This window comes from Pagrus pagrus (genome assembly GCF_965226575.1).
Source record: "Pagrus pagrus genome assembly, chromosome: 4".
In the NCBI taxonomy this organism is placed as follows: domain Eukaryota; kingdom Metazoa; phylum Chordata; class Actinopteri; order Spariformes; family Sparidae; genus Pagrus; species Pagrus pagrus.
In genome coordinates, this window is record NC_140188.1 from 32,754,402 (window position 1) to 32,778,077 (window position 23,676).

General features: G+C 40.5%; 2 protein-coding genes across 3 annotated transcripts in view; both read right to left on the reverse strand.

Moving 5' to 3' along the window:
* Positions 1 to 936: 936 nt before the first annotated feature.
* On the reverse strand, positions 937 to 16,657 carry phf12b (PHD finger protein 12b). Of its 2 annotated transcripts, none has more exons than XM_084350296.1 (15): positions 16,242 to 16,657; positions 15,471 to 15,652; positions 13,315 to 13,387; positions 12,719 to 13,175; positions 11,715 to 11,835; positions 11,487 to 11,619; positions 11,193 to 11,357; positions 7,453 to 7,596; positions 6,243 to 6,978; positions 4,430 to 4,534; positions 4,116 to 4,262; positions 3,875 to 3,970; positions 2,962 to 3,044; positions 2,692 to 2,830; positions 937 to 2,154 (listed from the first exon to the last, which is right to left on the reverse strand). In XM_084350296.1, the coding sequence occupies exons 3-15, from the start codon at positions 13,363 to 13,365 to the stop codon at positions 1,682 to 1,684; spliced, it is 2,850 nt and encodes a 949-aa protein (XP_084206422.1). In that variant the 5' UTR covers positions 13,366 to 13,387; positions 15,471 to 15,652; positions 16,242 to 16,657; the 3' UTR covers positions 937 to 1,681. The 2 variants fall into 2 exon arrangements, with proteins under 2 accessions (XP_084206422.1, XP_084206421.1); XM_084350295.1 differs by having other exon boundaries at positions 15,961 to 16,657.
* Positions 16,658 to 21,503: 4,846 nt separating this feature from the next.
* sez6b (seizure related 6 homolog b) overlaps positions 21,504 to 23,676 on the reverse strand; it is a 259,161-nt gene continuing 256,988 nt past the window's right edge. The window contains exon 17 of the mRNA XM_084350932.1: positions 21,504 to 23,338. Coding sequence (XP_084207058.1) covers positions 23,309 to 23,338 — 30 coding nt within the window. The 3' untranslated portion in view covers positions 21,504 to 23,308. The remainder of the gene's footprint in view (positions 23,339 to 23,676) is intronic.

The following is a 23,676-nucleotide window of genomic DNA, read 5'->3' on the forward strand; positions in this document are numbered from 1 at the left end:
CCTGACTGATGCTAAATCTGACACCCAAGTCCACCTCACCGGTGTGCTCTAGTAAAAAACACTCGGCCCATGAAGGACTGATTTTTTTTTTATTGTTTGAAAAACACATTTTTGACATCTCCTAAACCAAAGTGATACCAAGATTCCAGGGGATCTGTATTGGACTAAGCTTATCCTTTTAGTTGGATACAACTTCTTGCCATCTTATTTAGTTTTTGAGATATAGATATAGATAGAGGCAAATTAACTTCGGAGGGGGCAGAGCTAAGCAGGAAAACGGCCATAAGTAAGAAGGATTTGTCCAAACATCATAGATCTTGCTACACATATTCAGGCCTTGTTGGAGAAAAGGCCTTCCAAAGAATTTTAAGCTTGGACCATAGGGGGTGCCACAAAGGCAAAAAGTTTATATCCTGTAATTGGCTGCATGGATTTGATTCATTAAAGTGGGCATAGCTTATTACAATGGATCAAAATTATCAAAATATCCAACCATATCCCAAATGAGTTAACATCTATACCTCCAAGTCTTTATTCATATGCTACCAAAACACAGGCATTGTGTAAGTGTTAGGAATTGTGTTCAGATCAGTCACACTGCAGTGATATTCAGTTTTCTTGCTGTAATTTGCACTTAATGCACATTTTCTTTTTTGCTGAGTGTTAGATTAAATGCCATCAAAATATTTAACAATATGCCTTAAACCAGCCAAATGATGTGTGATGTTTTTCAGAATTTTCTCACCAACATTTTGACCCTTTTAAGTCTGGCACGTGATGTTATTGTCTCATGTTCTACAACATTGTGTGGAAAGCCATTTCTCCCCATTCATCCTTATTTACTCAGTTACAACCCTCATCACTACTGTGACTTGAGCCACAATGCTGAAAATCTAAAATACAAAGTGGATAAAAATAACAGAGGACACAAATCTATCAGGTTTGTTCTTAGAAAATCTTTCTGTATTTACAGGTTTGAACAGACAAGCAGGTACAGACAAAGAGTGCTTATATACAGAGCAGCACAAGATGTTAAAATGAGTGCTAAAACAATATGGTATTTACAGATGAATTACAGCGGAAAGTACAGACTAAGAACAAGTTTTATCACAAAACTTCTGGTACTCTACACAGTATCACAAATTCATGAACTGTACAGTTAAAAACCAAAAAATGGTAAATCTACATGAAATCCAATGCTTCTCCAATTGAGAGACACTGAATTATACTGTATATATTTACATTATATATATATATATACATATAGTGTATAAGCATGTATGTTTTCATACATATATAGCTACCTGTGGTGCAAAAGCAGCAAAAGAAATAAGAATGTATGGAATTCAATACTACTAAATAAAAGGTTTGTGCTAAATGGGCTGACTGACAAAATAATGTTACACCATACACAACCAATATACTGGCAAAAGAAAAAGTGAGCGCAGGTAATTAATGTTCGCTCAAAGTCCTAACGGTCTGAAGTGAACAGAAGGTTACTGTCAGTCATTGAAAAACAGAGGAGATTGTCAATAATACTTCAAGTTCATGCAAAGATATAAACCATTAAAAGTTAAAAAATAAAATTTTCCCTGTTGACCAACCAGCTGTGCAGCTTTCCCTTCATTGTGACTCGGAAGGTGCAAAACAAAAGGAGGGAGGGTGGGACTTCCTGTGCGGGTTATGGAACAGAGCTGGCGTGCAGAATGGGCACTTGGTGGGGAGGAACAGTCTCAGTGTCGGCCTCATCCTGGCTGGAGGGGCTGCTCACTGTGGCAGTACTGGATGATGGTGGTGTGGTGGTGATGATGGGGGCAGTGCTGGTAGTGACTCTGTCTGCGCTGCTGCTGGTGGTGGTGCCAGTGCAACTGGCGGCAGGAGTGGCGTTTTGCTCTTCTTTGGGCTGCTTACTGGCAAACTCTGTGATGCTGAAGACAAACTGGAGGCAGCCCAGTTTGATGTAGCTGCCATGATGGAGCAGGGCAGTGCCCTCCCAGCCTGCCCCGCTGCCTCCTATCAGACTGGAGCTGCTTGCCTTACAGCTGCACGAGAGCTCGGAGCTGCCCTTAGGCTGGCTACTCATTACGCCACCAGCCAGCAACAAACCCACCACAGAGCTGGGACCCTTGTCATCCTCGCGCTTCTTACTGCGACCTGCAGAGAACACAGGGACAAACTTAACTTTGTCACTTTCCAGGATGCATGGAGGGTCATGATCTCCATCACAACACATTATAACAGCATCCATATGATTATAAACAGTCAGCAGGTACATGTTTAGATTAACAGGAGGACACCGGGGGAAACACGTTGAAAAACCACTCAGACGTCATCATCATGACGTGTACTGTCACCCCTCTTTTGGATCTGCAGTGCCGGCGTGCTGTATGAATTGACACACTGGTGCGGCTTTACGCCGGAGCTGCTTGGTTCTGTGTGAACAAACAAATATGGAGAATTTGCGAGCCTTCGCTGTTGAGATAATGTGGAGTCTCTGTGTGAAAAGGGCTCATGTTTTTCTTCAATGGTGCCTATAAAAAGCCTAGTGGGTTTTAACAATAGTTAGTGCCACCTGGAGGCAGGGAGGGGAGTTGGTTCACACCGCTCTGACCCTAAACTCTCCCAACTGCACATACTATAAATACTTGAGAATTTTAACTATTGGAGTCTGGAAAAATTAGGTGTACTCACGGATGATGCCTTGGACTTTGGCCACCAGGCCGCTGGGTGGAGACGGCGACGCTTTCTCAGAGAAGTCACAGGAGTACAGGACATTGTCTACTGTCGTGCCATGCTCGCTGTAGTTGAGCAGCTCATAATGCTTGGTATTCTAAAAAAGACACACATGCAAACCATTTACAATATGTCCACCAGCAACAGCACCTTTAATAGGCAGTGGTGGAGAATTGTGGTGCAGTACAACAACATACATCTACATTTAATACATTTCCAAGTCCATACCTCATCATAGAAAATACAGGCATGTTTCCCCGATATGTAGTTGCAATGACCGTAGTTTGTAAGGCACACATCCATGTCAGCACCTTTACAAAACACATTACATAAAAAAGAAACACTGAATTGTTTCTTCATGGCAAAACTCACGAATGATCATCAAAGACAAAGCTTTAATCTATAGATAAACAGATATCACATTGTAGAAATAAAATATATTGCTGCAAGTTTTTGTCACACGTTGGTCTAAATGACATTTCAAAAACTGTTTCAGCGAGATATGGGAAAACTTTGTCAAATTATTAGCTCACAGTCCAAGTTATCTGTCAGCTCCATCTGGTAACTGTCATCAAAACACAGGGGTTTTTACCCCTTAAAGCAACATACTTTAAGGGGTAAAAACCTTTTTCTGTCATTCAAAAGAGGCAAAAAAGCCAAACTTTGGGGTCAGTATTGCCCAAGACGTCACAAGCTCTATCTGAGGAGTTTACTTTACTTTTTTTTTTTTTTTTTTTAAATTGTAAAATACTGGATAGTTGCATCCACACAAAACTGTTCTAATGTCAGTGTCACAAGACACTTGTCTAAACACAACACAACTATACACATATCAAATAGTTTTAAAATGGTAAATGTATTCATTAAAATCAGGAAGTGATCAACTAATAAGTAAAGAATGAAGTAGAACATAAAACCCAGCTAGCATTTTATACTTGGCGCTTCAGACACATTTCAGTTGATATCATAGAAGAAATTAAAGGTTTAATAATCAACATATCAGCACCAGATGTTAAAATGACTCAACAGTGAAACTACTTACAATATCTTGATCACTCTACAGAAGCAAGCACAATTTACAGTGCAGAAAAAAAGGTGGGCGAATTAATCTGAAGTCACTGATACAGTTAGCATGTCTTACCAGATCCTATGTATAATGTCCTGTAGCACATGCTAACAGCTCCTCCTTTTCCTGTCAGAGGGTAGAAGACAGCTCGAGCCTGGACCTTCTTCTGACCTGGTAGGAAGAGTATCATGTTGAAAGTCATTCAAATTCATCTTAACAGTAAAACAACAAAACACACACATACTTAATCAACAATAAATTAGATTAGAAAAATAGACGTGGCAGTGTTGGTGACAGAAGTAAGTGAATGTCTTACTGTCAGGGTGGGGTGATGGGGTTTTGGGGGCAGCCATGGCTGCTAGGGGAGGAGGAGTGCTGGGCGCCTTGGGGGGAAAGAGCTGCTGGATCCTCTGCCAGGCCAGGAGCTTGATCATCTCTGCATCCAGTTTGTCCAGATCAATCCCTACACAGGCACACACAGGCGCACACACACACACACACAGACAGACAGAGAGACACACACGAGAAGGCAATTATACCATTAGTGTAGCTCATCACAGCCATTTCTACAACACCACATACGTTCACATTGTGTGTAGTCACATCTCACTACTGACTGGCCAGACATACCTCCTTCCTCATCCTTTCCATCTTTCATGTAGCTGGAAAGGTTAGCGATTGAGGAGAGAGTGCTGGGCAGCAGTGAGTCCATCAGTCCAGGACGAGCCTTTGTGTCTGTAGGGGGGAAACATGCATAGACAACATGTGGTCAAAGAACTGAGACTGATCTGAAGGGCTGGACATTTAGCTAGATGGGAACATTACTAATTCATGTAAAATAACCTATTTTAAAAAGGTGCACGATTGTAGTTTCGTAGAAGAACTTCAAACTCAAAAATATTAATATTTACAGTACAGGTAATAATAATAATAATTTACAGGTAATAATACAAACTCAGAAATATTTATTTTTGTTCTCAGAGGTCCACAGAACACTATTTGGAGCTAGAAAGGCGGCAGGGTCTGCCAAATAGAAACAAAGTAAAACAGTATGAAAGTCAATGTAGATCTCACTTTAGATTAAAATGTCTTTCCCAAAACTACATAGTGCACCTTTAAACAATATATTAAGCCATTTAAATGTTTTTGTGTACAACAAATAAACACTGTTATTTTGTTGCGACACTTCAGAAATCTGGGTAGCTGTTCCCAGTGACTATTAGGGATGCAACGGTACAGTTTTCCCACAGTTCGGTATGCACCACAGTTTTTGGGCCACGGTAACGGTACGGTTTCGATATCTTAATATAAAACTACTCACACCAGCAAAGGCAATATTGCATGTAAAAATAATTAAAGGCAGATATAGTCAAACCACAAACCTTATTATAAAAATTTAACACTTATCTTAACTGCCTTCCATAAAAAACATATGCAATATCCAATCAAGTTAAACAGCAAACATTATTGTAGTATTGTATTGTATTGTATTGTTTGCCTTTGTGTATTGAACCTAACAGGGCGTATTGAACAGTTCGATAAAATATTGAATATTGTTGCATCCCTAGTGACTATGTGGCTGTGGTTTTTCAGAGTACCTTGGTCAAAGCGTGGAACAGTGTATAGTAAAAAGGTCAGAAAAATAACTTCCTGCAAAAATGACCATGGACTTCATTTAACACCCCGTCAACACTCACAACAGTCACATTTGTTGCAGTGCTGCTGTAATGTACAGATGGTATAGTACTGAATCCACAGCACATCAACAACCAACAAAAGAGAGACTACATTAGAGAAAGAATGGAGGGCTAGTCGATTCAAGATACAACAGACACCATACACCAATCAGCTAAAACATTAAAGCCACTGACACGTTGAGTGAATAACATTAATCATCTTTTAACAACGCAATGTTCCACTGGAAAGCTTGTCATCAGGGGGTACCATAGCCATGAGTGGGTGTACTTGGTCGAATGCTAGGAGCCAATGTTTCACAGCAGAACAATTGCAAAGACATGATCAATGCTTTTCATTTGCCAGTGGACACCTGTCAATGTTTTGGCTGATCGGTGTATACACTATCTAAACAACAATGATCATAGTATGACTACAACCACCAACATCCTGTGAAGATGCTATCATTAACAGCTATTGTAGTTGCAAATGTAATCCATTTTCTCTTCAGGTTTTAACTTGGTAGATAAAGCACTCCACCACGATAACTTCTTGCACCAGTTGTTCCTGTAACTTTTTCGTACCAAAGAAAGCAAGAATGAGGAAGGAATGTGGAAATTCGTGTAGCTTTAGTTGCCACAAGGCAATTATTCAAAAGTTCTTTTCAACATGGCAAGAGGTAACCAGTCGTGTGTAATTTTCATTTTTTTTTTACTTGTAGAAGTAAAAACTTGTAGAACTCAAATTAATGTGGGAGTCTAGTGTGTACCTGGAGTTGGCGATGACGAGCCCAGCTTGGTTGGGCTGTGCTCCTGGGTTCCTTTAGACGGTGTGTATGAGTGTGCACGGCTGGTGATCGAGTAGGAGGGTTTTTCATCGCTGCTCATACTCTCCTGGAGCTGTGTCTGGCTCCTGTGGTTCTGCTGGCCACTGTGGGGCCATATCTTCGAGGCAGTGGGGCAGTTTTTCTGAGTACAGGCCTCTGTGGTACCCTCAGGCTCCTTTTTAACCATTTCTGCTCCTATGTGGTTCACCAGCCCAGACGCAGGGGCTGAGGGAGTTGTGCTGGGCTTCAGTCTGTGCTGCAGCTCAGCCTGCCTGCAGGAGTCTGAGGTACTGTTACAGTCTACAGGTCCATTGGTTTTGGGGGGCTGACAATCTTCTGCCAGAGGTCCGTTGGGTTTCCTACATTTCAGACACGGTGTCACGCTGCATTTACAAACACCCAGCTCTGGCAGGGGGTCCACTGAAAAAGAAGCCCTCAGAGGGTCATCAGGTGCACTGCAGGGTTTTGAGCAGGGGTCAGGGGAAGAAGTCCTTTCTAAAGAGGCCTGAGTTTTCATGTCATCTGATGTTAGACGCGATTTCGTACTGGCTTTCTGCCCAGATATCCACTCTGCTGGCGATGTTACTGATGACAGAGTGGATGCGGTGGATGAAGCCTTCTGCTTGATGGACAGGTGCCGCATGATGCTGCACTGGAGGGTGATGACATCCTGAAGCCACTGTTCAACACAGCAAAACCATCATTTTAAAACATAAGAAGCAACCATCAATCCTATATAGAATGTGGTCCTATCAGATGCAGATATTTATATAACAGGAAGAAATCGAATACATCATTTTTTGTTGCAATAATTTGAAATAACATGAAGCTTGAATTTTTGGGACCAGCTGAACAAACTTCCTAAAGTCAGGGAAAAAAAGAACATGCGTGTCTTTTCACACCCTTGTTTGTTAAGTGTCCCATATGTTGAACAGTGAGTTTAGCTTTGCTGCCACACATTCTAAAACACTGAATTAGCAATCACACGCACCTCCGAGATAAACTTTTCATTTCTTGGAAGGGATTTGCTTCCTGAATCCACAAACTTCATCAATCATTTAACACCCCTTTGTTGCTGTTAATATCATTGTTATTGTCATTGTCATGTTGTTGTCATTATTGTCATGTTCTTAAAGCTTTAAAATTGGCTTACCTCCTGCTGCTCCGCTTCTGTGGTGAGGTGTTTTGAGGGCTGATGGTCGGGAACACCACTGCAAGCAAGCTCCAACTGGCGCACCCCTGCAGGAAGCAGGGTGGAAGGAGGATTCTGGTACTGGGATTTGATGGCATCTGGCACCTGAGTCCAAACAGTGATTGTTATACGGTTACCCCACATGACTTTTAAAGTTGTCAGATCACTGTGCCATTTGCCGTGAGAGCACACATGAGAAGTGACGCAGGAAATAATGTGCTTGAAGATGTTTGTGTACTGATTTGCAGCAAAATATTAAATGAATAAACATGGAAGAAAAGAAAAGAATATAGAAGAGAGAATGGATTGGTGTACAAAGGCAGCAAGAACTATCTGATCTGACTGTAAATATTTCTGCAATAAAAAGGTATTGCTGCCTGCTGTGTTTCAGCAAGGCTGACTTGGTTTTAAATACTGAAAAGCTTGTGTGTATGCCACTATAGTCTGATACATACTCCAAACAAATATATGCATAAGACTGGGTTCAGATAATTACTGCTGATGACAGCAGAGGAGTGTCTGCTCTCATTGGCTGTAGCTCATTGTTTGGTTCCCTGAACCATTCCACTACAGTGTTTCCCCTATATGCACCTAGCAGCGGCGGACCGCCATTGCTGAAATATGACCGCTGCTGCTGAGGAGAGAGGAGAGGGGGAGAGTGGGCTCAGTCTTGTCTCTTTAGAAACTAACGTTGCATCATTTTGCGCTATGGACACTTCATATCCAGGTCAATCACACACCTGTTTGAAACGATTTTATTTATGAAAATAAATCACAAACCACAGTGGGCCACCTATAGAGACTATGAAGCCTGTTACGCTATTTCTTGCAGCTGTTAGAATAATGAACTTTAGTATAACAATTTCAGCAGCCAGTATCCATGGTTCTATTGTCATATTATCTTGGTTGCTTGGCAACTATCATTGACTCTGTCTAAGAAACTTTGTAAGCGGTCTTCTTCGCTACATACATATCATCCAGCCGCTATTCCATGCCGCGCCGTCTCTCAGCATACACCAAAACGGAGGTAACGCTAGCACTAGGTTTGGAGAAGGTGCAACGAGAAACTTTGAGCTTACTTGATGATGTCAGCACAACGATTTTAACAAACACCGGGTAGATGTCAACCATGAAGCAAGCAACACTGATCACGGTTTCAAGATTATCATTCGCCAAAGGGAAAACAGTCCTGCAACTTCACATGAGTATCGCACAGTAACGTTACAGTAGGGTTGTACGGTATACTGGTACTAATTTGGTACCGGGGTACTGAGGCATTTAAAACGGTACTATATTGCATTTGGATGGGACCGGTACTTGCAGCGCCACCGGCAGCGCCCGCAACAGCGCGGCGACCTCACCACGTGACGTCACCTCGTTGTAACTACAGCTGGGAGGACGAGGAGCAAGCCGGAGCTTGGGGAGAAAAAAAGAAAAAGCAAGCAAGCCGGAGGAAACAGCTAGCAAGTGAGCGAGCAGCGTGGACTGGAGCAACAAACGAGCAGGAGGAAAGCTTGGAGAGAGCAGAGACGTTGGAGAGAGAGAGAGAGAGAGGGAGAGAGAGGGAGAGAGAGGGAGAGAGAGACAGAGAGGGGGACAGAGAGAGAGAGAGAGAGAGAGAGAGAGAGAGAGAGAGAGAGAGAGGGAGGGAGAGAGAGAGAGGGAGAGAGGAGCACAGAGAGGAGAATGGCTGCTGCAACCGTCACCACGCCGCAACTTGTGGACAAACCAGGGGCTAGAAGTGCGATATCGCAGTACTTTGGCTTAAAAACAAATGAGCAAGGCGAGGCAATGAACGCTGATGCACCACTGTGTAAACGGTGTTTTAAAACATGCATGGCTAAGGGCGGAAACACCTCCAACTTAGCCAAACACCTAAAGGACAAGCACTCAGACCTGCACACTGAGTTCAGGGAACGACAGGTAATTTACTCATGAAAAAAAGCCACATTCAGTGCTAAAAGCAAGCGCCACCCCCTTCACTCTTAACAAAAGTAGCTCTGGAAGAAAAAAAAAATAGAGCTGGTTTATTTATATTATATTATTATATTTATATTTTCACAGTGATTTTTAAACTTTTTGCCATACATGTAGACATGCTGGTTTACAGTAAATCTGAAGTGGTCCCTTAATTTTTTTCCAGAGCTGTAAAATGCATACATGCATGATCTTTATAAAGTAACAAACTTTTACATACACATTTCTATTTCACAGTTCTTAAGGTGTTTTGAGTGCAATAAGAAAATGTAAGTGTTTTGAATCATTTTTTATTTTATTTATTTTAAAATTGTGTGCATTAGAAAAGCTTGTCTTTGTGGTATTTTATTTTATTTACTGATTAATATGTTATTGTTCTAAGATTTTCTATTAAAATAAAGTCAGTAATGACATTTTTTGCGTTCTCTTTTTATTGGGAAAAGTATCAAAAAGTATCGAAAAGTATCGAAATACATGTTGGTACCGGTACCAAAATGTTGGTATCGTGACAACACTAAGTTACAGCAAACGCAATCATTTCATAGAAATAGCAAGGAAACACATAGGCCTATAGGCTTATCTGTGAAATAAACAACATTTGGAAGATCCATCTTGATACAAAGATTGTAGGTATTCCACATGCACCGTTTGTTTACTTTTTCCTGAAGCGGCCTTATGCTGCGTTCCAGACAAAATCAGAGGTCGGAATTTCCCAGTTGAAATTTCCGATTTCCGACCTCCAAGCTTTCCAGATGCATGCCATTCCCATTGTTGTGTGTCGTCAGATGACTGATTCTCCGTGAAGTCGGGGTAGATGGATTTGTGCCGAGTTCACAAGTAAGGACTCTGACTTTGAGTGGCGTTCCAGTGCACTTTTTCTAGTAGGAGGTCGGAAAATTCATGCTGTCTCGAACGCAGCATTACGCAGCACTGTCAAGGTGGTGTCAAAGGAGGTGTAAACAATGGGTGGAGGGGACAGGGGAGGGAGTGGGAAGATGCATGGGTTGGAGGCACAGACCTTTTGGATTGCTCTAGTATTTGTGTTATGTGATTTTACTGTATATGGTTGGTTGTTAATATATTTTTTGTTAAATTATTGTCAATAATTGTTTTAGATTATACTTTTATTGTGTTCAATAAAAGTGTATTTTCCTAAAGCTTGAGACACCTCATATGTAAGCTAGACAGACATTTCCCCTGCTCATTACTGTGCACAAATATACTGTTATGTACTTAAGCCTAAAGAGCCCCTCTGGTGCCAGCAGACACATAGAAACCTCCCGGCAGGGTGCACTTTGCGCTCACCTCCCCTGCACTATATATAGTGCAGGGGAAGCACTGCACTATATGTGCAGATATCTTTGAACAGTTTACACATTGCTGACGGGCTTTGTCTGCAAACTTCAAAAACTGTTTGGGTACCCTGCCGAAGAAGATGTACATCAGACTGATTCTTACTCAAACTTAATTTCAAACACTACGACAGAATTAAAACGTCATGTCATGTCACTTCAATGGGATAATTTCAGTTTGTCAAGGCATAAGTGAATTAGTTGTTGCAGAATTAAGTTCAGAATTGCCTATCGATGCATCTTTTCTGTTATGTCAGCATCAGTATGTAACAAGAGGAAATCAACACAAGATAAATGCACAAGAATCAATTGTAAAACAGAAAAATCTCAGTTATTATGGGAATCAGTTTTCCCCCAGCCCAGCCAGTCTACCTTGATGGTCTTCTTGTTGTGCTGGTGGGTGGTGCGCCGGTTGGGCAGGTTCTGCCGATGGACTCTGCGCAGGAAGTCTAACTTGACGGCGTGCTGAGACATCCTGTCCTGGAACTGGTCGAAGAGCTGACAGCGACTGGACAGGCTCAGAGTCCTCTGATTCAACTGGACAGCAGACAAAACATTTGAAAAGGAAAACTTATCATTCTAATGCATTGTCTTGGCTGAGACAAATTTAAAAATACATACATTCATAGTGTTTAGGTCTGTCTGAGCCAGGACCAGGCCTCTTACCACTAAGTGCTCAACATGATTAGGACACATCCATTTGCCAGCAGGTAGAGCTGTGAGTGGAGGGTCCAGACAGTCCATGTGGAACAGAAGGGGACAATAGTCGCACTGGATCAGTGGAGCCAACCTACAACTCCTGTGAGAGGAAATACAAGCAAACCAACACATGATGTGAAACATTGCAGGTGTATGTGTACATCTCTGTATGTAGAGAAATCTGATAGATCTAACCTGTTGCATGAAAAGCAGACTTTGACTGGTAGGGGGACCAGACCATTAGAATCCAGCTCATGCTGAGGCCTCCTGAACGGCTTTCCTAGCAGTTCCTCTTTTCTCCTCCGTTTACTGCTGCCTACAAATCAAAAGGAGTACAGAACATTTGAGAAACAATCCAACCTAGATTCTGTAATGAGTAAAACATCTGAAATGCTCAGTTCATTCCAGGACACATTTTGTAACCAAACCAGCACTTTATTTATTTACTTTCCACAACTTGTCTCATCAACTTCTAGTTTGGTTTCCAGAACTTCATACTTTCATCAAGAAGCTGCCTTTGGGGAGACCATTAAGTATACAATCAGACTGACTGCGAGGTAATGAAGATGGAGAGATGGCCGAAAAACAGGCGGTGAGACCTCTGACAGTTGAAAGGGCTGAAGATGGATGCAAAGGTTGCTGTTTTTCTGCTTGACTGGTGGGTAATTTCAGTGTTGCTATGTTTCACAGAACCTATAGGCCTATACAGTTTTGTCTCTTGTGTCATGTTGTATTTTTTGGTCAGCATTTAGCCCAGGTATCATGGGAAAGCAATATAAATTGGGGGTTGGGGTGATAGGCACCAAACATGTCGTCAATGATTTGGATGTTTTTTAACAGTTTCAGAGAAAGAAAACAAGATTGAAATTTGCAATGCATGTTCTACAAGGGCTCAAAGAAAAGAGAAAAAGTCTACAAATTTTAACACAAATCTTATTCAAGCTATGGAATATTAAATAATCTATCTTTGACACTATATCTTCTTACCCTCAGGTTTGCATAAACTACAGGTTAGGGAACTTCTTTTTAAAATACAAAAGTGTGAAATTATCTTTTTCAATGCCGGCCTTGAGAAACATGTTATTATTGCTCATCAGTATCGGCTGAAAAAAAATCTGTATCGTGCAACCCTTGTTGAAAAAGATAAATACAGTATAATTTCACAGTGAAAGTTTAGGACTGCCTTTTGACTGACTGACCTGGCAGTGCAGTGGTGCAGGTGAGCTCGCTGGGCAGCTGAAACTGTGTGGGGTTTCTCTCCATAGCAGCTGCTATTAGCAGCTGAAAGGGCCTCTTGAGGAGGCGTGGTGTTGGAGAGGACAGTGTTGCACCCTCGAGCTCTGCACCCTGAATTTCATCCTCTTGTTCTGCAGCCTCCTCCTCCCCATCATTTTGCTCCTCTGAGGGGGTTGGGGTGGACGAGGTGTTGGAGGTGGGCGTACCGGGTCGGCTGCTCGGTCTGCTGCTGGTCCTGCGGTCCAAGAGGCGCACCTGGGCCACTCGTAAACCAGGCCCAGCTGCTCCAGCCCCTGGAGGCAGACCATCGAGCCGCAGTGGACCAGCATTGAGCTCCAGCTCCACAGCTGGGGAAGCAGAACGCTTAGATGCAGACCTCTCTGGTAGGCCATTGGTCTGTTCTGACTTCTGCTCTCGCTTCTGACCACAACAAACAAAGACCAAGAGACTGAATTATCAATCCATAAGCACACAAATAAGTTTTCCTACATTTCAACAGCAACATAACAGCAACATTGGTGAAGGACTGGATCTATCAAAGTGAAGAGTCACCTCTAACCTTTTTTCGAACATTGCAGCGATGACACATCCATTCACCTGGGGGAAGCATTTCTTCACTAAGAGGTGGATTGCTTGTGGTAAAAAGACAAAACACAATCGTCAGTGACTAGGCTGATAATTATTGCAGGCAAATTAATGAACAATATAATTTCATATGCTTCATAAATATGTTGTGTAATTTTATGTTAAGAATACGACATTTAAGAAAAACTAATTTTAAGTCATTGGATTATGTACCATGGTTTACGAAAAAGACCCATCTAGTAATTATGATTTTTTTTTTTTATAAAACTTGCCTCTCTGCCTAGTTATCCAACATTCTGATGTTGCTGACAGCATAAAATTATTGAAATTCTACTCAAATATACAGTCAAAATGACAATAAAACACTTCTGCTGACTAGAGAATATTCAGAGAACAGAAGCAGTACCAGCCCAGTTACACTCTCTGCCTCCATCTAGTGGATTGACAGTTACATTATATTAAAGAAAATATCTGAGCAAAGTAATCTGAGTTTCCAATGTGCATACATTTACAGTACACTGCAACAGCTGGTACATGAATTAATGATATCCATGTGAAAAGATTCAAAAATATTCTGATTAGCTATACATATCAACAATAACTACACATTTTTCAGTAGATGACTACAGCAAACGTTACAGTAATTCAAAGTAAAACATGCCAAGACAGCCAAAGCATAAAAACTGTCGTGGGTTGCCCATGTGCCAACAACAGTCAAGGCAGGCAATGATGTAGGATATGTAATGATTGGGCCTGACTTCAAGTGTGTTCGACCGGTCATAAGTCAATCTACAAACTATAATCCCTCATTCACAAGTAAAGATGATCAAAAGTTACCCTGTACAAGACCATCTTTAAGATAACATACATCAATGCAGTTTCTTCCCAATATGCAGTGATATAAGATAGCACAAAGGATGAAGCCTTTCACAGGCCTGACCATATATGGACAAAACGTTTCTAAGGGACAGTCTGAAATGAACCTTAGTTAAAATAATCATGCAAGCAGATGTTGAACGTTGAGCCATGCACAGCGGAACCGGAGAAATGCTACTATTGGAAGACCTTTGTAACATGTCCACTACAAACACTGCCATAGCGCTATTTCATCATGGTTAATAACAAAACATTCCGTGCATGTTATTTATGGACCCTTTCTTCTCAACGCCGATTTTTAAAAGGTTGGTAAGATGGCGGTGGAATAGAAAAGAGAGCAGTGAGGTCGCCATATTGTAAACAGAGGCAGTCTCGACTCCATTTTTAGCAGCAGCGGCTCCACCGGCTGCAGCCGCGACAGGAGGGGAGGACCGACTGCAAGCTAATTCTAGCCACTCTCACAGAGAAGGCTACATCCACACGTTTCTTTTACCCTTTGTATACCCTACTAACATGCCTTTTCACTGACAACTACAAATTATACTCGCTGTCAAGTTACACTCCGAAACTATATAATAAACACTATCTAACAGCGCATATTCTCCAGTGAAGAGACAACAGCTAGCCACTCCAAGTTACTCGATACCGACATGGATCAAATTAGCAGTTGTTGTCCTCTCTCTTTAAACAAGGTGTTTATTGAGTAGCGTTAATGTTCAAACTCGACTTACTTAACCAAAAACACACTGAAATGACTTGAAAATGCGTTTTAAACGCCTAAGTGCAAGTGAATTCGACATATTAACTTTACAAAGTGCTACACATGCTCATAATCGCTCTCCTCAGTTCAGCTGATGGGGAGAATAGAGTGAATATGAGGGAGCTCATTGATGGTTATATATGTTTCTGCATGTCATAAATAACTGCACTCTGTGTAGCTGATGTGTGCTGAACAATAACGACTTGTAAAATCTCTCTACTTCCATCAGGTGCTCGTTCAAGGCTCCGGAGCAGAATCTAACTCACATTACTCAGTGAACGGTCATGTTCTAATCTCTGCAACAACAAGAGCAGCAAAGCGCATTTCATCAAAGGAACAAACATTCACAGAAGTTGCCATTCAGCATCTGACTTGTGCATGCAAATGCAAACGAAGACTCAAAGTTGCAATCGCCTGTTTGTTTTACACTTAGCATGCATAGATGCATCCATAAATGGTCCCCATGCGCTATTGTCCAAATAACTGTAACTTACCAGCACTGGAGGTGGAAGGCTGCAGGACAGTGGTCACAGCACAGCAAGTCTCCCCCCTCCCGGCAACTATCGCAGGTGTCGTGGTTGGTGGCCCTGCCGCTCCTCCGGACGTCTCTCACCAACTTCCGACTCCTCTTCTCTACCTCCTCGGATTTCGGCGGCGCCAACAGTGTTTGGATTTGCTGTAAAAGTTGTTCAGTTGTTAAACACGAGGTCACGGCTACCGTGTCTGTTTGTTTGTCTACATAGTGAGACAATACACAGCTTTGTGCCCGCTATGCCTATACATGCTAAGCTTTTGGGGAGCGGTAACGTTAACTTGTGGCCTCCATTATCAACCCAAACTATCAACTTAGCTAGCCGAGAAATTCTTGACAGCAGGCTATGGTGGTCTGCTAATAACGGCAATTAATACGATAGAAAACACATAAAGCATTGGCAATAAGGGGATATTTCACTCAATGAAGGCCTCCGAACAGTCCAACCTCACCTCCATTAAGCCCCCAGAGGTATCCAAATCGTACACAATTGTCGGGGTCTCCATTTTGTCCCACATTCATCCAGGAGCAGACGTTGCACGAAGAATTAGCGATACAAATGCCTAACAGGCACAAGACGATGAGAGTAAATCCCGCAATAAATGTCTTTTTCCAAATGTTTTTGACCAGTGGATGGCTGGCCAAACGATGCTAGCTATCGTTAGCAGGCTAAAGGAGCTAACTACGACAGCAAGACGTCAACCAGTCAAGGTTGTGAAGCTAACGGGCTCACCAGCTGTGTTGTGGACCCAAAAAAGACAGCAAAAATCAACGATAGTCGTGTTATTAAAACGCTGACTTCTTAGCACCACTTTTTTAGTGCTGGCGCCAAGCCTACATACAGTAGTTAATATCAATAGAGTGTTGCTGTTAGATGCAAAATCCATCCGCGGCCTAGCTGGCCAGCCATGATTCTTGTTTCTGCTCCTGCAAAAAGGAGCCTTGTAAATCTGCAAACCCCTCCGCTCCCATTGTCAACAGGAGATGAAGCCAGAAAATACTGATGGAATTCGTCGTAGCGCGGTCCAATGCACGGTTTCCGACAGCGTTCGGAATGTATATTCCTGAAATCAGGTATGTGGAGATGCAAATTCGGTTGGTGTTATTGTTGTGAAAAAGGCTGTGCATCTACACTGGCTGCTAGCAACATCCTCTACCAGTTGGCGCAACCGCGAATCGCCTGACGCGCATGCGCATTGGAACGGATATAGATAATTAACGAGGATGCATAAAAAGGAACGAATAGATTGTGTACATTGTATTCAGCTGCGGCTATTGCACATGTATGATACTAATATATGGTCATTCAAGGGACAGTCTAATTCTGCTGCTAGTCATTACTGTGTTCACCCTGCTGTTCGGTCTACTGAGAGTAATGTTTACTGCTGCTTGTATCTATAGCCCTGCTGCTAACGGACGTTACTGATAGCTTACCTGTTTTTGTCACATTCCGGTATGAGCTGCTACTACTGAACCAGTAGTACTGACTACTGTAAGTCACTGCTGCTTCTGCTATTGATTTGCTACCACATTTGCCTGCAGCTCGAACTTTTACCATGTTGTTACTGGACCTAAAATGAGCGTTTTCAGCATTACTGTTGCATTGGCACAACTACCTCTGTCACTATGATCACGTTTTTACTACAGCCAGCACTACTAGGCTACTATGTCTGCAACAAAATATTATTACTGGTAATACAAATGCTACCACAACTGACATGTATATATATGTGTGTGTGTGTGTGTGTGTGTGTGTGTGTGTGTATATGTATATACTGGGCAGTGCACTGATGGCCCACACGCTGATGTACAACAGTGAGGTGAACAAGGGCCATCACAACCTTTTCAGAAATTGGAGAAAAAACTATAACAAGTTATTGTCACAGAATAAAATATTTTTTGGAGAGATGATCAACGATAAAATGAAATACATTATTTTGAGTCTTCCTACTAATCACAATAAAATCATCCAATTCCTGGTGGACTGCTTCACAGTAAGTAACAGTCTGGAGAATGAGGTAAAAGCCAAAATGTAATGCCATGTTGTAGGTATCTAGGTAGCTTAAGCCACATGCCTGTCTCATGGATGGGTCAGTCTTAGCTCTTGCCAGCAGATGGAGGCAGTGTTCTGTTGTGTTTGAGTAGTTGACCAAACGGATTCTGACCATTGAATTTTACAGTTAGAATATGATCACTTCAAGAAAGTTTGCTCATTTAATTGTGCTCATGGAAAGATAAAAATAGACAAATTCAGAAATACTCTAATGTTGGCTTTAGTTTATTTTTAATTCAAATTATATAGGGGCAAAGTCACACCCTTTCAGGTGGACCACCATGGGACCTTATTTCAGGAAAAATGTGTGGTAGTGAATGACGAGAAACAAATCATTTTTTGATTCTGCTTGAATTGTGCCATGAATTACACATATGATATTTGTCAGTTTAAAAGATCATTTTGCAACTTGAGAAAGTCATTTGTTTGTTTTTTATCACAAAACAAATGAAAAATAAGACTTCGAAAATCTGTAATTATAAAACTACACCCCCAATAGTCACCAAAGTGACATTGTCTGGTTTAACACTCACCAGAACACATAATTGAAACCTTGTAGACCCTGTCCTGTATATTAGCTAGTTCAGAACTTTCTGTACCGAGGTGTTGTTGGTGACGTATATTGAGCAAGACAATGTAGTTCACCGAGTGGTTTTACACAAAACTAAATGGTATTTTACTATCTTTGAGACAAACTGTGACTTGACTCGCAAAATTATCTTTTGAATTCACAAACATCAAATGTGTAATTCATGGCACATTTCAAAAGAATGAAAAATGTATTTTGCTCTCTCCATTGACTTCTGTACAAAGTTTTTCCGAGATAATGTCCCATGGGACACACAGGAGGGGCTGGGACTTCTCCTCTCTATATCAGTGATTTTAGCCTTCACAAACCTTTTACCAGTTGAGCCCCACCAGGCAGGTTTGAACTAAGTAAGACAAGGGTTAGTTTGTTGAATTTTAATTTGGAATTTTAAATGCTCTATAATAATAAACATTTCTTAACAAGCTTGTTACTGGCAAAATACACTCAAAAATATTTTTTCCATCATGTTGAGTAAATGTGTATAAATGATACAACGTAGTCCAATTAAATTACTTATTTTATGAACATTAAGGTTTACACAAAAATTAAGGGAAAACAGTAGCTGCTGGAATTAATCTGCTGCTGCCATCATAGCAGACAGAAATTTCAATTTGTACCAGTTTAAGTGTCCTACAATGTCCACTGCATGAGCACATTGGCATTTGTAACCATATTTCGTGTAGTCATGTTGTCCAGCATCAATGCACTACAAACTCAAAACATGGAAATAAGACACAACATTGACATGCAGGGTTCATCTTTGCCATGAGGACACACATTTTAATGGTCCTAGGAATGAGTCCACATTGCCATTTTAGCCTTTCAGACAATTTAATAATCCCACCAGGGGCAATTCAAACAAATTGCTCCTGGGGGGATTAATGAAGTTGTCTGAAGCTGAAACTAATCTAAAAAAGTACCACCTTGGCTTTTGCCCTATCATAAAGAACACAATATTTTTAGAAGGAAATATACGAACATTCATATATTTGCACTTTTTTGCCATTTCCATGGACTAGTAATGAAACTATGACACCTGCAACTATGAGACCTGCTATTTAATCATATGAATCCATCATATGCAATTTTTTTCCAGTGCTCCTCTCAAATTTCATAGCTGTATGGTTGGGCAATGTATCAATATTATATCCTTATCGTGATATGAGACAATATATCAACTTAGATTTTGGATATCATTATATGGTGATATGGCATTAGTGTTGTCTTTTCTTGGTTTTAAAGGCTGCATTACAGTAAAGTGATGTCATATTCTGAACTTCCCAGACTGTTCTACTTGTTCTAATACTTGTGTTTACCCACTTAGTCATTATATCCACATTACTGATCATTATTTATTAAAAATCTCATTGTGTTAATATTTAGTGAAAGTACCAATAGTCATCCGACAATATTGTAGCAATAACAATATTGAGGTATTTGTTCAAAAATATTATATGTAATTTTGTCCATACTACCCAGCCCTATAATAGCCTTGTAAACATAACACTAAGAGAGCACTTCATAATTGTTTAATGCAATTAAAAACTCTCTCTCTGTGTCACTCTCTCTCTCTCTCTCTCTCTCTGTGTGTGTGTGTGTGCATGTGCTATTAAACATGCAAAACAATAAAACTGTGTTGTTAGATTGAACATGTATGAAGTGTTTAAAAGTAGATTTGAAAATATTGAGATAAGTATCATGTTTTGCTACATATCCCAGAAATATTGCAATACAATATATAGTCCATATCACCCAGCACTGCTCTCTGAGTTATTTCTCTGAAGATATTGAATGCTGAAAATGGCTTCCCATCTAAGATGTTTTTAGGGCCAAACTGCTCATTTTCAAAACTCAAAAGCCAAAATATTTGACAGATTTTTTGAGATGATGGCGTTGATTCAGAGGTCTGGAGCCAGGCTTTGTTGGTAAGGCCATCTCCTCCAACAGTGCTCCCAAGCACACAGTGTGACAAGCATTAAGGTAATTTACCTGCCCATCAACACTCAATGAAATGTAATGCAATGTAAGGAAGAGATTACATTAAATTACAGCACAATTGTAATTCTGTATGACAGCAGTTATTGCCGTTTTGATGATTTTCTTTATTCCTTTGTCCCTTTTTTGGGAACAATGGGAGCTTGTGACATCTACAACAATGGCCTAACCTGCAGAAGAACAGGCAGTTGTACCTTCTGTCATCTACATTTTTGAACATACCATGTCATTTGTGTTAGCTTTTAAAACTGAAGACAGAGTAATATATGTGAACATGGTGGGAAAGGAGTTTTTGGCCTGTTTGATCTGGTCTGTCAAGTTCACATGTTCAGACATTAAAACATTACCAAGCAAGGAAGATAATTCTCTGCTGTTGGCTGACTCTGTAGAAGTCACAGAGCACATGTTCACTGTAGTCGGCTGAGCAGAGGGTGTCAGCCTGCTGACAGTCATCCATGTCTGGAATTGTACTCAACATTCTTCTTTTTATTTATGAAGTAATTAAAAAGAAGGCAAAATAACAACAATTTCAGTGGTCATCAGTCTGTAAGTCAACATTTAGGAGGTTCCAGGAGATGAAGCTAAACAAAAAAACATTTTTCAAACAAGACAAGGCAGGATCTTAAGTGAGATGGAAGCTTTGACATTGTAAGAGGGACAGTGTGATAGTTTTTTTTATTTTTTTTTATTTTGAAATATTCAGAGAATTAGCTCAAGAGGTCAAGGGCGTTGTATTGACAGTGTGTGTCACCTGTTCTGTGGTGCTGTCAAACTAATCTATGAAGACATCATAGATGCCCTTTTAGACAACCTGCCTTCCACATGTATGTTTAAAATTAAACATGAAAATATGAATCCATCAGTAATTATTTTGACAGGTGTGTGTGCACGATAAGGTTTATTCATGGCACTATAGGCCATCTTACATGTTTTTCTAGGCTCAGTTTAATATGAATATATATCATTTTTTAAGATAGGAAGTCCTTGGTCTGTCTCTCTGTCACCTGAAGGGGTCCTTGGCCTGAAAAATGTTGAAGACCCGTCTTAAAGTATCCCAAAACTTACAAATCGTAAGTTGTCATCAATAACGTGTTTCAGGAATCTGAGTTCAGAAAACAAGAACACTGCATTGATTTGATTTTGCAGTTAGAAGTTACATTTAACTGCAGTCAGTTTGTCTACAAATTAAGCTAGGGATTATATCATTAGACAGTGTCGACATGAGCATAACAAATTGGAATATCTTCAAATATAGCACACAATCAAATGGACACAAACCAGTCACTCACCTACAATGTAAACACAGAGACGAGTGATTCAGCAAATAAGACACATTGTCAGAGTATCCATTGTTTTTTTTCTGAACAATAACTTTTATTGAAGATGTTCGTGAAGTAGCTTTATCAGTACTTTATGTACAATGAATCAAAAATAGGTTAATTATTATCATTGTCATCACACCGGCTTGCATGGATACACCTTATCATAGGACAATATATACTGTATGTTTGAACAACAGTAATGTTCTAAATTTAGATGCAATCTCCAAACAGGCAATGGCAATGTGAACAACAGCTTACCTTGGTGTGCACGTTGCTGTGCATGTTGCTTTTGCTTCATAGAAAGAATAATGCATGGGTGGGCACTATAAGTGTTTAAACTCAATTGTAATGCTAACGATGCTGATAAACAAAGTAGAAATCAAATGCATTTGTCTTTCATTCTGCATGTTACATATGACTGTTAAATCAGCATTGTCATTTTAAAACAGAAATTGAAACTTCAATATGGGAACTGGTGGTGTTTATGTGTAAAAGTTTAATGATAATATCTATAATCTTAATTTATATGCTACCACTACTTTCAACATCCTGGAATCTATGCTTATTTACTGTCTGTGAAGAGAGTGTAGAGGGCTGGAGTCGGGGCCTGGTTAGCCTAACTTAGCATAAACACCGGAAGCAGGGGAAACTACTAGCCTTCCTCTGTTTAGTGAAAACAAAAAGTTCTACAAAATCTTACAAGTTAAGGCTCACTGGAAGCCAACAAATTATGCTCTTTTGGCTTTTTTCCTTTCCACTTATTGCTATGAGCCTGTCATTGCTAGCACGCTAATGAGTAGCTTGTTCATTAGCTACCAGAACCAAGCAGTTTTTCATTTCATTTGTATCTTTTCTACCAGGTAAAGGCTAAACGTCTTGTTCCAGCACTGCATTACTTTTTCTTTGAAGGTTTTTCAGGCAATCACTATGGAGCATCCTAGCAAATTTCACCCTCATTTGCATAAAGTTAACAATATCCAGATGGATAAACTTTTGTTTGTCAAGAAATAGATACATCCTTAAAACCACAAAAACTTCCTTCTGTATTTTTCTGCTTAAATACAAATTATCAAGACACAACATGTTTTTCAGCAAGCATTAGATGCATGGAATGGTGGGGTTTTGAGCGTTGGACAGAGCCAGGATAGCTGTTCAGCCCCCGTCTTCCAGTCTTTATGCTAAGCTAGGCTAATCACATCCTGCTCTGTACTTAACATACAGACATAAGATTGATACAAATCAAGTCATCTCACTCTCAGAAAGAGAAATATTTCTTCAAGGGCCTTTTATTTAAGGCACATTATGATTTATTTTCTCAGCAGGTTGCATCAGTTCAAAAAGAAGCATTCCGGGGCATATGCTGATAAAAGCAAATGTTTTTCTGTGATATTTAATTGTAAAATCTTACTCTTAATAGACTTCCCATAAATTCATAAGCATTGATTTTAAATGGTGGCAGGACACATATACTGTATAATATACATAAGAAAACGTAACATCTGATGTTTATGCACTTAATGGCATGAGTTTCTCATTGATTCCCTCTGCTTTCTGATGGTACGTTGCAGGGAAAGTCCTCAGGATGCAAGCACAGGATTAAAAACTGTACAAACTGCTGCTGGACCGTTACTGTTGAAGAGCTAGAAAAATAATCCGGTGGCTCAGCCTTTCCAGGGCTGGTGTGGTGTCCTCTGTTGGGTAAATAAAGGGAGGCTCATATTCAGTGTACAGAGAACAGGGTGGAGGCGCCAAGGGAGTCACCAAAAGTGTGAGTGTGACAGACCTCAAAAAGGCCAGCAGGCTTCTTATGTGTCCATACTGAAACATAAAAACTGGCGTCTTCAGATTGAAACCTCGTATTCTCTTGTTTCCTGAGAAGAGAATGAACACATGAGATCACGGTCCTGCTAAAACATTTCCTCTCAACTGAAAATATATGACCACCAGACAACCAAACCCAATTCACGTTCTAGGGAAGTTCAGTTATATGAAACTGAGCTATTACTCATTTTGTGAGGAGGAGTCACAGAGACTGTGAACATGATCACTGATCATTGACGTAACAATTTATAAAAAAATAAAAATGTTGTTACATTATACTATGACTGCTGCAGTACAACATAGATAATATACAGTATTTGGGAAATGTGTTGTATTTGTCCTAGCAACAAACAGCAACACAAATCAAAGCCACCAAAAGTTTTTAGAT